General features: G+C 30.2%; 2 protein-coding genes across 2 annotated transcripts; one reads left to right on the top strand and one right to left on the bottom strand.

The window, feature by feature from the left end:
• The first annotated feature begins 2,869 nt into the window (after positions 1 to 2,869).
• LOC139526426 (uncharacterized) lies at positions 2,870 to 3,997 on the top strand. The gene has a single exon (XM_071321574.1). It carries the CDS (start codon positions 2,870 to 2,872, stop codon positions 3,995 to 3,997), a length of 1,128 nt encoding a protein of 375 aa, XP_071177675.1.
• A 2,902-nt stretch (positions 3,998 to 6,899) lies between these two features.
• Positions 6,900 to 12,136, bottom strand: LOC139527785 (uncharacterized). Its single transcript, XM_071323459.1, has 4 exons — positions 11,533 to 12,136; positions 10,298 to 10,479; positions 8,479 to 8,620; positions 6,900 to 7,009 (listed from the first exon to the last, which is right to left on the bottom strand). The coding sequence occupies exons 1-3, from the start codon at positions 12,105 to 12,107 to the stop codon at positions 8,481 to 8,483; spliced, it is 897 nt and encodes a 298-aa protein (XP_071179560.1). The 5' UTR covers positions 12,108 to 12,136; the 3' UTR covers positions 6,900 to 7,009; positions 8,479 to 8,480.
• Positions 12,137 to 12,915: the final 779 nt, after the last annotated feature.

Here is a 12,915-nt window from a genome sequence, read left to right as displayed (position 1 = left end):
AATTTAAATGAGAAAACTAACGGCTTTCAAAAGATTTATGTAAAACAATGAACGAAAAACAAATATGTACTTGTAATTTTGGGGCCCTTTATATCTTGTTGTTCGGTGTGAGCCAAGGCTCCTGGTTGAAGGCCATACAATGACTATAATGGTTTTTTGGATGGAGAGTTGTCCCATTGCCACTCACACCACATCTTCCTACATCTATGTAACATGTGTAACATATAAACAAACAACAACGACTGAATTACAGGCTGAATCTTATAATAAATTGATTATTAAAAATAGACAAAAATATTTCACAGATAGCAGGATATAGTACATGTTTGTTTATACATGTACATGTATCACAAATACATTTTGAAATATAAAATTTTGAAGAATATTTATAAATGGATTTTTATTTTACAACATGGCCTTTTGATATGAAATATCTTGAGATAAGAAAAGTACTATTCAGTTGTCCAATGGTGTGATATATGTTAATTTTGAACTGTTACTGCTGTTCCTCTATAACAATATTGGAATAGAAGCCAGAGTTTGTTTTGTTTTAGAATTGCTGTACATGTTTCGAGACTGTTTTAGGAGTCTATGTGGCATAGACTTTGCTCATTGCTGAAAGCCATTTGCTCACTTTCTTGTTTTTCCTTTTGTCATTTGTTCACTTGTGACATTTTTTTCTCATTTGCAATCATGCCACAACTTTTTTTATATGGCCGCACATTTCTTTTGGGGTACATGTACACTGTAGTATAATGGTATGATGTCGTCTTCGTTTGCTTCATTTGACCTCTGTGGTCATATAAAGCTGCACCCTGTGGAGCACCTGGTTATATTTTAAATTAAAATGGGAGACAATAAATCAACATATTTTGCAACGATGACTTGGACAATTCAATAACAGAAAACACAAGTAAAGGAACAAGTATTATGCATTTATTTTTTTAACATAAACATAAGTATTAGTAACTTACAATTAAGTTAATTAATATAAATACAATAATTAAAGAGGATACACTTTTCATTCCTTCTATACTTAAATATCAACTACATAATCCTCAGTTAACTTGATTAATAAATATTTTGATGAACAATTTAATAAACTATGAAAAAATACCATAACATAACATTTTCAAAAGGCTACATGCTGAGGCACAAAACTCTGACATGTAAAGCAAAACATGAGACTTAAAATCCTTTCTCGCAATGCTTCTGGTACATGTAAATAAAAATGCTGAAGATTCATTTGGTTGTATTTATTGCCACATGAGATATATTTTTGAAAATCCATTTAAATTTAACTCCTACATTTTGAAGTTATATCATGAAAAAATGATAACATGGGCATCATCTTGAAATATTAAGAAATTTTCTGCATTCATCTTCTTTCAAACCTCAAATTGGACGTTAACATGTTACTGTATATTTAATTAAAATTTTACTGTAAAGAAAATTTTTGTATTTTTGTAACTTCGTTTTTCAAACACAGGATCCCGGAGTTGTCTTCAAATTTCTGTGCTGTGCTGAAACAAATTGCCAATTGACTTATATAATAATAAAATTAATTTATATAAATAACAACAAATACAACAAGTAATACTATAACAAGTTCAATAATTGTCAATACTAACTAATCTTAATGAAACAGTCTGTTCAAAAGAAAAGACTAAGCCATACTACAGAAAGTCTAAAGTAGTCCTGTCAGTAAACATGGTTACAGTTTCAGAGTCTGGATCCTGTTTTTTGGAATCATCATAGACAAAATTTCTCAAACAATTCCATATTTGAAGGTGTACACTCCACACTATGAAAATTCTTCTTGTGAAGAATCAGTGAACTTGGTTAAAGAATTTATAGAAAGTTAATTTTACCAATTATTCATCCTTCTTTCATTAATTTAACTAAAAAATAGATGTTATCTTTTACATGTTCTGTAACTGACTAATTTGAACCAGAAAAGGTATAAAAAAAGTAGTGCTTCCTTTAATCTCCTACAAAAGGTCAATATTACGTATTAAAAAAATTGTTCTAGCACATGTAGTATGTTCCGATTACACAAACTAGAAATCAGACATGAAGTTTTGAAATTTTGCTTCTCATTTTACTGTTTCAGTATTCTACTTACTAAACAAAGTTTACCCCATAGCATACATTTCACATATAATATATGTATTAAGTTTAAGAATATATATTTCAGCAATTTTGGTGATGGGTATGTTTTGCATGCTTGTTCGATTCTGTTGACTTTTATTTAAGAAATTCAAAATGAGTAAACGTGCTTGTTGTGTTAATGATTGTCCAAATAATGGAGTAAAATTATTCAAATGGAGAGAACAATTCTGTGATTTTCATAACTGTAATTTCGGTACATCAAGGTGTATATGTAGACCACCGTTTACACTATTCACATTTCCAAATGAAAAAAAATACTCTTACAACAGGAAAGTCTGGATAAAAAATGTAAACAGAAGTAGCGGAAATAAACTTTGGATCCCTACTGAAGATTCTCGTATTTGCTCAAAACACTTTGTAGATGGATTTCCTAATGACAATAACCCATATCCAACATTGTGTCTTGGTCATAACTCAGCTACTACAGTAACTTTTGCTAGACCACCACCAATTGATCGAGAAAATATAGATCCGACTCCACAAAAAAAAAAAGAAAAAAAAGAGTGTTTCTAATGAAACGGTCATAAATCAAGATCTTTTGATCAACACTGCAAAACACAACCTTGCAGACCATGTTAATAGTAATGTCATTAATGAAGTTGTCATTGATAAAGATTTGGAAATTAATACAGCCAATCAAAGCCATGCAGACCATGTTAATAATAATGTCATTATTGAAATTGTCATTGATCAGGATATGGAAATTAATACAGCAAATCAAAGCCATGCAGACCATGAATATTCATCTGCTTGTCTTTCATGTGAAGAGAAATCTTGTACAATAGCTGCTTTAAGAAAGCAGATAAAGGCTTTGCAGTCAGATATAATCATACAAAAAAAATTGTCTTCAACCATTTCAAATAATTTCAGATGTGAAAATGTATTTAAATCAGATAAGTCTGTACGTTTTTACACTGGGATTCCATCTGTTGCCTCATTTAATGCCATGTTTCTAATTATTAAACCAAAAGTACAGACACTAAGATACTGGAAGGGACCTAAGCATTTTACATGCAATATCTTGAAAAATAAAATCAGTAACAAACGTGGTCCTAAACAAAAGTTATCCGCTAAAGAAGAAATGACCATGGTTCTGATGAAGTTAAGGCTTGGTCTACTTAATCAAGACCTTGCAGACAGATTTGGAGTGTCTCAGTCGCATGTTTCATGTATTTTCAATACTTGGATAAAGGTTTTATCCAAGTTTCTAATTAGCTTGGTGTTCAATCCAACAAAGGATATTGTTCAGGAAAACCTTCCCCCAACATTTAGAAACAAAACCTATAGTTCAGTGCGTCATATAATTGACTGTTCAGAAGTCTATTTAGAAACACCACATAATTTAGAAATGCAGAGTCAAACTTGGTCAGACTATAAACACCATCACACTGGCAAGTTTTTACTAAGCATCAATCCATCTGGTTTGATAAACTTTGTTTCTAAATGTTGGGGAGGTAGAACTAGTGATAAATATATCACAAATCATTGCGGATTCTTAGACATACTTGAACCACTGGATACAGTTATGGCGGACCGTGGTTTTCAAATTAGGGATGAGTTAACATTACACCAATCGTATCTTTTAGTTCCTCCAGGTAGGCGCGGGGCATGTCAAATGTCTAATCAGGAGGTAAAAAAAACTAAACAAATTGCAAATAGAAGAATCTACATAGAACAGGCCATTAGAAGAGTAAAATGTTTCAGAATACTAAAACATGAACTACCCATAACACTGGTACCACATTTAGATGACATAGTTCAAATTTGTTGTGGCATTTGTAATCTATACCCTCCATTACCAAGGTATGAAGACAACAACAAATAAATGCTTTCAGCACATGGTTCATAAGAATAAATTTGAGAATTTTAAAAACTTTAAGAATGGTTAATACATGTATCATACAAAATGCTTTCTACAACATAGTTCATATAGAAAAAAAAAGAGAAAATATTTGAATTGATATCTGATAAAGAAAATACTTTAGAAATGCATTTCAGTCAAATGTTGAATAATTAATTACTACTCTTGTAACTGGAAACTAATTTGTTGTTGCATTTAATATTGATTATTTCAAATCTGGCAATCAACATGCAGTTATAATGCCTAAAGGTTTGACCCTTTATTATTTAAAAATGAAGTAAAGAATGATCTATGGGAGATAACTCTTATTATTTAATGGCATCATTTATTTCAAAATTCAATTGCCAGATTTTTAAAAAAAATCAACATACCTATGAACTTAACTTGTTACTCTACATTGAGCAACTTTGAAAGGAGCTCAGTTTTCAAATAAAACTGTTTGAAAATATAAATCATGTTGAAAATGTTTTTTTTTTGTCCAACATTTCTATTGAAAAAAGTAGTTAGTCTATATGACTATGAAGGTAACACATTATTTTATAAAAAATATTTTAAGCTTTTTTAGACAAAATTGGTTCTTAAATTAACAATGTATATGTATTACATGTACAATGTCTTATTTGCAAACACTGATTGACATGAGTAATAATCTATCTTTACTATAGTCTATTATATTGATTCAGTTATTTTTCAACCAGTTGTAACTATTTTAAGATTAACAACTCTTTTGTGAGAAATTACACAGTAATATTCTCCTTTGGAATTACTTTTAGCTAATGATCAAAATGTTGCTTCAGTTATTGAACAGTTTTAGCATGGAACAATTTTCAAATATTGGTGAATCAAGTGGTCAACAAATATTATGAAAAAGAATGATAAAAATAAAATGATATTAGCAATAATATATTTTCTTAAATGTTATGAACTTGCTTAAAATATTCACTTTTTAAACATGAAAAAATGTTTTCTAAAAAGCATGAATCATGTGAAATGTAAAAATCTATTTGCAAGTTACTGTTGTTTCTGCATGTTCTGTTATTTTTTTTTATACTGAAGTTGTTTCCCTTTACAAAATTAATGCCTTAGATTTGGACCAAAGATTTAAATTATAGAGCATCCCATTTGAAGAGATTCTTCACTGGTAAAAAAAAAACCATTCAATATGATTTATATATATTAAAAACTGTATGCCAACACATTTTAATTTTTCTCTATTATATACCTTGTATTATATTATAGCTATTCAATATGTATGAACATTTGTTAAGAATGTTAATATATGAGCTGCATTAGATAGAAATAAAATTGAGATTGGAAATTGGGACAACAACCTGACAAACGAGTAGAATACATAACTTTTTGAAAATTTAGTTTATATAAAAATATAATGAAAACAGACAATAAAAGGACCTTCTATTTTGTATTACCAGTAGATTGTTTAAACTAAGCTTTATATTCTATCTGGTGCTTCTCATACAGTACAATGTATTAATCACATAGATATTTTCAGTAGCAAGCTGTTAACCTGTTTTGTGTACAATCTGTAGCAAATTGAATACAGTTTTTATTTCAGGTAAACAAATCAAGCAAGAAATGTTGGAAAGTGATAAATGAATCTTTTAACAATACGAAAGTAATTTTTGATGAAAAATAATATATCACAGAGCATTTTAAAATATAACAAGAATAATTAGCAAAATATGCTAATTTATTAAAATTTTACCTAGTTGGAAATTACATTTACTTTGAATTATATTGAAAAATATCACTTGTTATCCCCATATAATTAACAAATATTGTATTTTACATATTTATATTATCTACAGTTAGGACAAAACCATGTCTTTTTCTTTGAATCAGTTTTTGTGAACTTGACACAAGGAAAATGAAACCACATTTCACATTTATCACATCCAACACTTCTTTCATTGTATTTTGAGACATTTTCAGATTCTTTTATTAAATTTTTACAAATAGGACAGAAATAAGATTGTGTGTCACATAAAGATGTTTCAACCTCCATTGATTCGGGTGGCTGTTCTACAGAGTTTAATTTAGGACTCAGTAATTCTGGTAAAATACAATTAATAAAAAAATACTTTAAATTAGGAAATAATACATTATAAAATGTTTCCTCATCTAACACAATTCTTTGTTGTAAGTAACCATTTACAGTAAAAATAAACAAATCACACCATTTTCTGCCAATTATGGCTATCTGACCTTGAACTTGCGTATAATAAGAATGATTCTGTTTAACAGAAAATGTACAATTTTTATAAACAATATATCCTGGCAGATGACAGGAACAAAAACCAGTACAATCTGAACATAAAGGTACAACAGGGCATTTGATTTCTAACAAGCCATCACCACAACAAGAACAAGATACTAAAAGGTCCGGTGTGGCAGATAAAAAACAATTATTTTGGTCTACAAACATTCCACATTTTCTGAAAGTCACATTACTATGTTTTTTTTTGTAAATTGAAATATAATTATCAACAGCAATAGGTTCTGTTTCACGACCATGTTTTAAAGATTGAATATTCGGGTTAACACTTGTGTATCCCATCACAATTTTAATTAAAGAATTACTATCTATTGAAGATTTAGATTTAATAGAGTTAACTTTAGTAAAAATTTGATAAAATTTAGATGCTGTAATACGTCCCTTTCTGAGTGAAAACCAATTACAATTATCATGTTGACCAACAGTAGATTTCTCAATAAAAAACACCTCATCATCTGTTAGTTTTGGTAAAAAATTTAAAAAATCATAACATGATGTCTGTGATTGAAATTTAGAAGTTATAAAATCCAATGTATAATTTAAAATATCTAAAATATCTATGATTTCATTACTAGTGGGATCTTCTGTTTCCGGTCCAGCCGGATCTTCTGTTTCTGGTCCAGTGGAACCTTCTGTTTCTTTATGATCTTCATCATATTCATTTACATCATCTTTAGGTAATCCTGCATTAGAAGTAATAGGTAGTTTCATTAATTATTAACATGTTATTTGTATTTTTATTTAAGGAATGACTGTTGTGTTTTTCCTGTCTATGAAGAAATAACATTAAAATTTGGTGCACACTGAATAACGCATGAAGCTGGTTATTTAACAGTGTGCACCACATTTTTTATGTTATTTCGAATAGACAGAAAAAATATTACAGTCATTTCTTATAATTTAATTCTAATTTCCATTTTAAACCGTAGAAAACCATGAAAAAACGTTGATGACGTCATGGTCATATGACTAAATTATGTCTATGGGCTGATAACAAAATAACGTACGCCAATCAGAAGACGCGTTCTATCCAAAATTAGATTATTAAAAAATATCATGAATATTGAAGCACAAAAATTAAATTCTTGGGGTTCTTCGATATGTTCATTCAAATAGTGTACTAGATTTTTTTTATTTTTTTACCTGTGTTTCAAATTGGTTTACAATGTGGTCCAAAGTGTCCAATTTTTTATATGACCGCAAAAAATCGTAAATTGCTATCACATCATCAATGTTCCGCGTCGTCATCAGCTTCATTAGGAGACACTTAATTTCTAGACAATAAGGATAGTTTAAGTGAACTCTATGAAATTAAAACACAAGGTTTGAAATTACAAAAAGAAAGTTGGGATTTTGGGGTTTATAGGCTCAACAGTTTAGGAATTAAGGGCCTAAAAGGGGTCCAAATAAGTATTTTTCTATTTTCCAGACAACAACTTCTGTGTGTATATGTATCGATATTTATGAAATTGTACAACATGAGATCCATAACAAAAAAGGAAGGTTGGGGTTGATTTTTGGGGTTATGGCCCAAACTGTTTATGATTTAGGATATTTTTGGCCCTGTTTTTGAGGTCCAATGTATCCCAAATTAAAATTCATTTGATTTCAACAAAATTGAATGTATGAAGTTCTTTGATATGCTGAGTATAACCATGTACCGGTATTTAGATTTTCGATTTTTGTGTCCCTTTATCAAATTAATCCACAATAGGGTCAAAAGAGTCCAAATTTAAGCTTTGATTGATTTCTTCAAAAATTGAATTATTTGGGTTCTTGGGTATACCCAATCTAACAGTGTATTAAGATTTTAAATTTTCAGTCCTGTTTCTATTTTTTTTTACATTAAGGTCAAAGGGTCCAAAATTAAGTTAAGTTTGATTTTAAAGAAAATTGAATTCTTTAGATTCTTCGACATGCTGAATGTAAAAATGTATTTAACTTGTTGATTATGGGCCCAATATTCAAGTTTGACCAAATTTTGGGTCCAAAAATTTTACTTTTTTTGATTTCAAAAAAAAATTGTAAATGTTGGGTTCTTTGATATCATGTATTTAGTTAACATCCAATTTGTAATTTTTATACCTTTTGCTTTAGATTTGTATTTTTTTGCTTTGAAATATATCAATTAGTAACACTCATAAAATAAAACCTCTAAATATACAAGCATTTGGTAATATGCCTCTCATGGCGATAGCAAAGCTGCTCAAAATTTCTCCCTTCTCTGTAGGTATTGTAACTAGTTATAGGGTTTAACGATTTCCTACTGGTGGGCATCAATGTTCTGGATTTGACTGTAATAAATGAAATAGAAAGTTAATTTTATATCATAAATTAAGGTACAAATGTACTTACCTGACATATGTACTTAAGGATTTCAATCCTCATGGTATTGGACTCGCTTTTAGTACATTTGTCAGACAAGTATAATTTATTCATAAAATTTGAATTTGAGTTCAAATTTTTGCATTTTAACACTGAATTGGGTACCCTTACTTAAAAGAGATGGCTTAATATGTGTTTTTGTATTTTCATTATCAATGTCAATGTAGTCATTTAAGCTGTGAGTTCCAATACAAGGCAAATGTTAGAAAATACTTACTTTTATGATAAGTAGATTATCTGATCTTGACAGATATTTAACATATATAATATAAGTATATATTCATTGTTGAAGGCCGTTCAGTGACCTATAGTTGTTAATTTCTGTGTCATTTGTTCTCTTCTGTACAGTTGTCTCATTGGCAATCATACCACATCTTCTTTTTTATACGACCGCAAAAATTGAAAATTTTTTGGTCGTAAATTGGTATCACGTTGGCATCGTCGTCGCCCGAATACTTTTAGTTTTCGCACTCTAACTTTAGTAAAAGTAAATAGAAATCTATGAAATTTTAACACAAGGTTTATGACCACAAAAGGCAGGTTGGTATTGATCTTGGGAGTTTTAGTTCAAACAGTTTAGGAATTAGGGGCCAAAAAGGGCCCAAATAAGCATTATTCTTGGTTTTCGCACAATAACTTTAGTATAAAATGGGGTGGGGGGGGGGGGGGGGGGGGGTTAAATTTTTCTCATTTCAGATTTAATAAATAAAAAGAAAATTTCTTCAAATATTTTTTTGAGAGGATTAATATTCAACAGCATAGTGAATTGCTCAAAGGCAAAAAAAATTTTTTAAGTTCATTAGACCACATTCATTCTGTGTCTGAAACCTATGCTGTGTCAACTATTTAATCACAATCCAAATTTAGAGCTGAATCCAGCTTGAATGTTGTGTCCATAATTGCCCCAACTGTTCAGGGTTCAACCTCTGCGGTCGTATAAAGCTGCGCCCTGTGGAGCATCTGGTTAAAACTGTAGTATCAACATCTGCGGAGCATCTGGTTGTATATAGTTTATACATTTTTGTAAATGAATATTGTTTGTTATAACTTATATTCCAACAATGATAATCATTTTGCAATTGGTGTTACGTTTATATATATATATAAAAAATTAACTGCATATGTTAACTTAAGGTTGGCTATGATATTTAATTTATATAATGAACTAATTAATGCATTATTCCGTATACATGTATCTGGATAAAATATTTGTTTTTACAGATCACAAATGAGTATCAGTGAAGTTGAGTGAACAATATTGTTATATTTTTTATTGTTCATGTTGTTCAACTATAAATGCTGTAAAACTTTAAATAAAAGCATTTTGATGAATCTCGTTGGTTATGACAAAGGTTTTTAAGAGTTACAAATCATGATGTATGCACTTAATTTTTTTCTTTACTCAGTTTCTTGTGTATGCCTGATTGATACTAATTGATTTGCCAGACAAAATATTTGAAATTTAACACAATACAAGTGCCCATAATATTTTTAACTAGAACGTGTTTTGTTATTTGTTTTTGTACATGTATGTTTGTGAATTATTTAAGTAGTTACTGTGTTATCCAAGAGGATGTAAAACAAACCTGACTTTGATCTGTTTGATTTTCTCGGAGGCATGCTGGCGAGCAGTTTGGGTTGCATATCTTTCACTTTTTTGGGAACTACCCAACTGCATGCTGATGATGTGCATGCCCCCATACCATATCTGTTGGATGACTCCAATTTGAAAAGCAAACTGGCAACATGATTGCATGTTTGTCCAAGTCTGAAATATCAATAAGTTGATCTTCAATGCTGATTAAATATACATATATGAGAACTAAGAAATTGTCATATTGGTTATATTATTTATAAATAAGAGTTTTGACCTCACTTTCACGGTCCATTGAACAAAGAAATTGATAGTATGATTGGGGCATCATGATATCAGATCAGTGTTACTTTTGATACATTCTTGTTTTATTTTTATCATATTTGTTCTTTGTTGGTTGTTTGATTCATACATTGACTTTTAGTTTTCTAGTTCCAAATGGTCTACATTTGTCATTTGTGAGTCTTTATAATTTTGACTTGTTGTATTGGTTAAAATCATTGAGGAGGGCCATAGAACTTGTTCAATATATATAATTACTTCTACATCCATTCGTCTCCTGTGTATACAGCATATTCTTAACTTATTTTACGAATATAAAATACAGGCTTTAAAAAACCTACATGAGCAGATGTGTTATATATATTCAAAAAATACATAAATTCATAATAAAATAAGTTTTAAAAGCTGAAGGTGATGGGGAGATAAGTTAGGATGAAATTTGAAAAAAATAGGCAGCACAGGAGCTTTTAGTAAAAAAAAGACAGGACCGAACAGAGTGAAAATTAAAAAAGGCAGGACAGAGATTACAGCTAAAAAAATTGCAGGACAAAATTTTTCATCCTAGCCCCCACCCCCACCCCAAAAAAATCAAATGATAGCTCCCTTAAATATATACAGTATATATACAGTCTACACAATGAAGTGTTAAATTTACAGGCCCAGAGCTTAATTTTTGAAAATTTTTAGTTATATTCTGTTGGCCTGTAGATATGATTTCTACATGCCCAAATTAAGAGCAATTTTACAAGCACCAGCTGCCTGGGTATCAAGAAGAGTGATGGCAGCATTAAAGGAGATATCTTATCTTTGTGTTCTTTTTTAGAGGAGGGTGACTTTTCATGTCTTTGGATTGGGAATGAATTTATGTTATGGGTTTTTAAAAATAATAATATGAAATTCTGATGCCCCTTCACTTTCATAACTTATAATAATAAAATATATTACCCTGCAGTACAAGAGCAGTATGCTCCTTTGATGCTGCCATCACTCTTCTTGATGCACACCCAAACATTATGCAAATCATTTCTTATCCGTTGTGATGGGCAGCATTTGGCTTTCAATAAACAAGTGTCCCTGTCCAGAGGGTGATAAAAAACTTCCTGGAGCCAGCCACATGTAAAATATTCATACGATTTGCCAACTTTGTAATCCTTAAGCACCTGGCTTAAAGAGGCAATATCACCATGATCAATTAAATAAGTAGAAATGTCGGAAAGAAAAGTTGGAGGCCACTTTGAAATACCAGATTTCTCATCGAACCAGCCGCTATGTAAAGTGAGGGGATCGGGTATATCACAGTAATATAAAATACGGTTATAACAATTAACATTGTCCAGCAATACTTCACTCTGTGTGGGTTTGACCGGCAAACCCAACTTGGCAGCAGAAAAACATAGAGCAACCAGCTCGTCTTTCGTCCCTTCTTTCGTTAGTCCCCTCATTGTTAAATAATGCTGTAAGTTGTCTGTTTTCCATGTTTTAAATTCTTCCAACGATGTAATTTGGTCACCAGGATCCATAGTAAAGTCAAATAAATAAACGAAGGTAGAAAAACTGACCGGCAGTACGTTTTTACCGGAAGCAGACGATAATAAACAAGGACGTTTCCAAGCAAAACATATACAATGGCCGCTTACGTTCAACTTTAAAGTAATAGCGATAAGGTGTATTGAAACATCTCACAATAAATGAAAATATTTTTTTAAATACTAAAATGGATATCAAACCTATGTAAATATTGAATAAATAAATATATTCAGAAGCAAAATAAAAACCAAAAAATTGAAAAATTACAAGAATAAACATAAAACAAATGTCACAAATATAAACATCTTTTGAACATTTAACAATGAATTACCGATAATACAAGAGATGTTCCCCTTTTTTGAATAGGTGGATCGCCTAGATCCATCATTTGTAATATAACTAATTGTTTTTTTTATGTTTCCTGTCGGGGAAGCTCCTTTTCAGTTTATCAATATCATCGGATAAATTATCATAATATGCCATAATATTCTGAAAATAAAGATTTGAACATCTTAAAAGTTTAAAACATTAAAATTGCCCTAATAAAGGGAGGTGTTTGTTTTTTGTAAAAAAAAAGGGGGTTAAGTATCAGGGAGTCCAAATTAAGGACACTTGATTTGATAAAAAATCAAAACATGCCATCTGTTATATATATATCTTTTGGAATGTGAACAATTACAAGACTGACGAACGTTTCTAAACTGCATGTACGTAATTTTCGTTCAATGTGCTCGAACATAAAACATTATGAGAAAAAATTTGGAGAACAATTGTACTGGTCAGATTGGGTTATATGTGTGG

Source organism: Mytilus edulis, chromosome 6 (genome assembly GCF_963676685.1).
Source record: "Mytilus edulis chromosome 6, xbMytEdul2.2, whole genome shotgun sequence".
NCBI lineage: Eukaryota > Metazoa > Mollusca > Bivalvia > Mytilida > Mytilidae > Mytilus > Mytilus edulis.
Note: the sequence above shows the minus strand (reverse complement) of the source record. Positions and strands in the feature narration are given on the sequence as shown.

Excerpts from the sequence above, each read along its gene's own strand:
- LOC139526426 (XM_071321574.1), top strand. The coding sequence starts at position 2,870 with ATGGAAATTAATACAGCAAATCAAAGCCATGCAGACCATGAATATTCA.
- LOC139527785 (XM_071323459.1), bottom strand. The coding sequence starts at position 12,107 with ATGGATCCTGGTGACCAAATTACATCGTTGGAAGAATTTAAAACATGG. Across the intron at positions 10,480-11,532 it reads TACTGCTCTTGTACTGCAGG|ACTTGGACAAACATGCAATC; the intron begins GTAATATATTTT and ends TTGATATTTCAG. Across the intron at positions 8,621-10,297 it reads ATCAAACAGATCAAAGTCAG|TCAAATCCAGAACATTGATG; the intron begins GTTTGTTTTACA and ends CATTTATTACAG.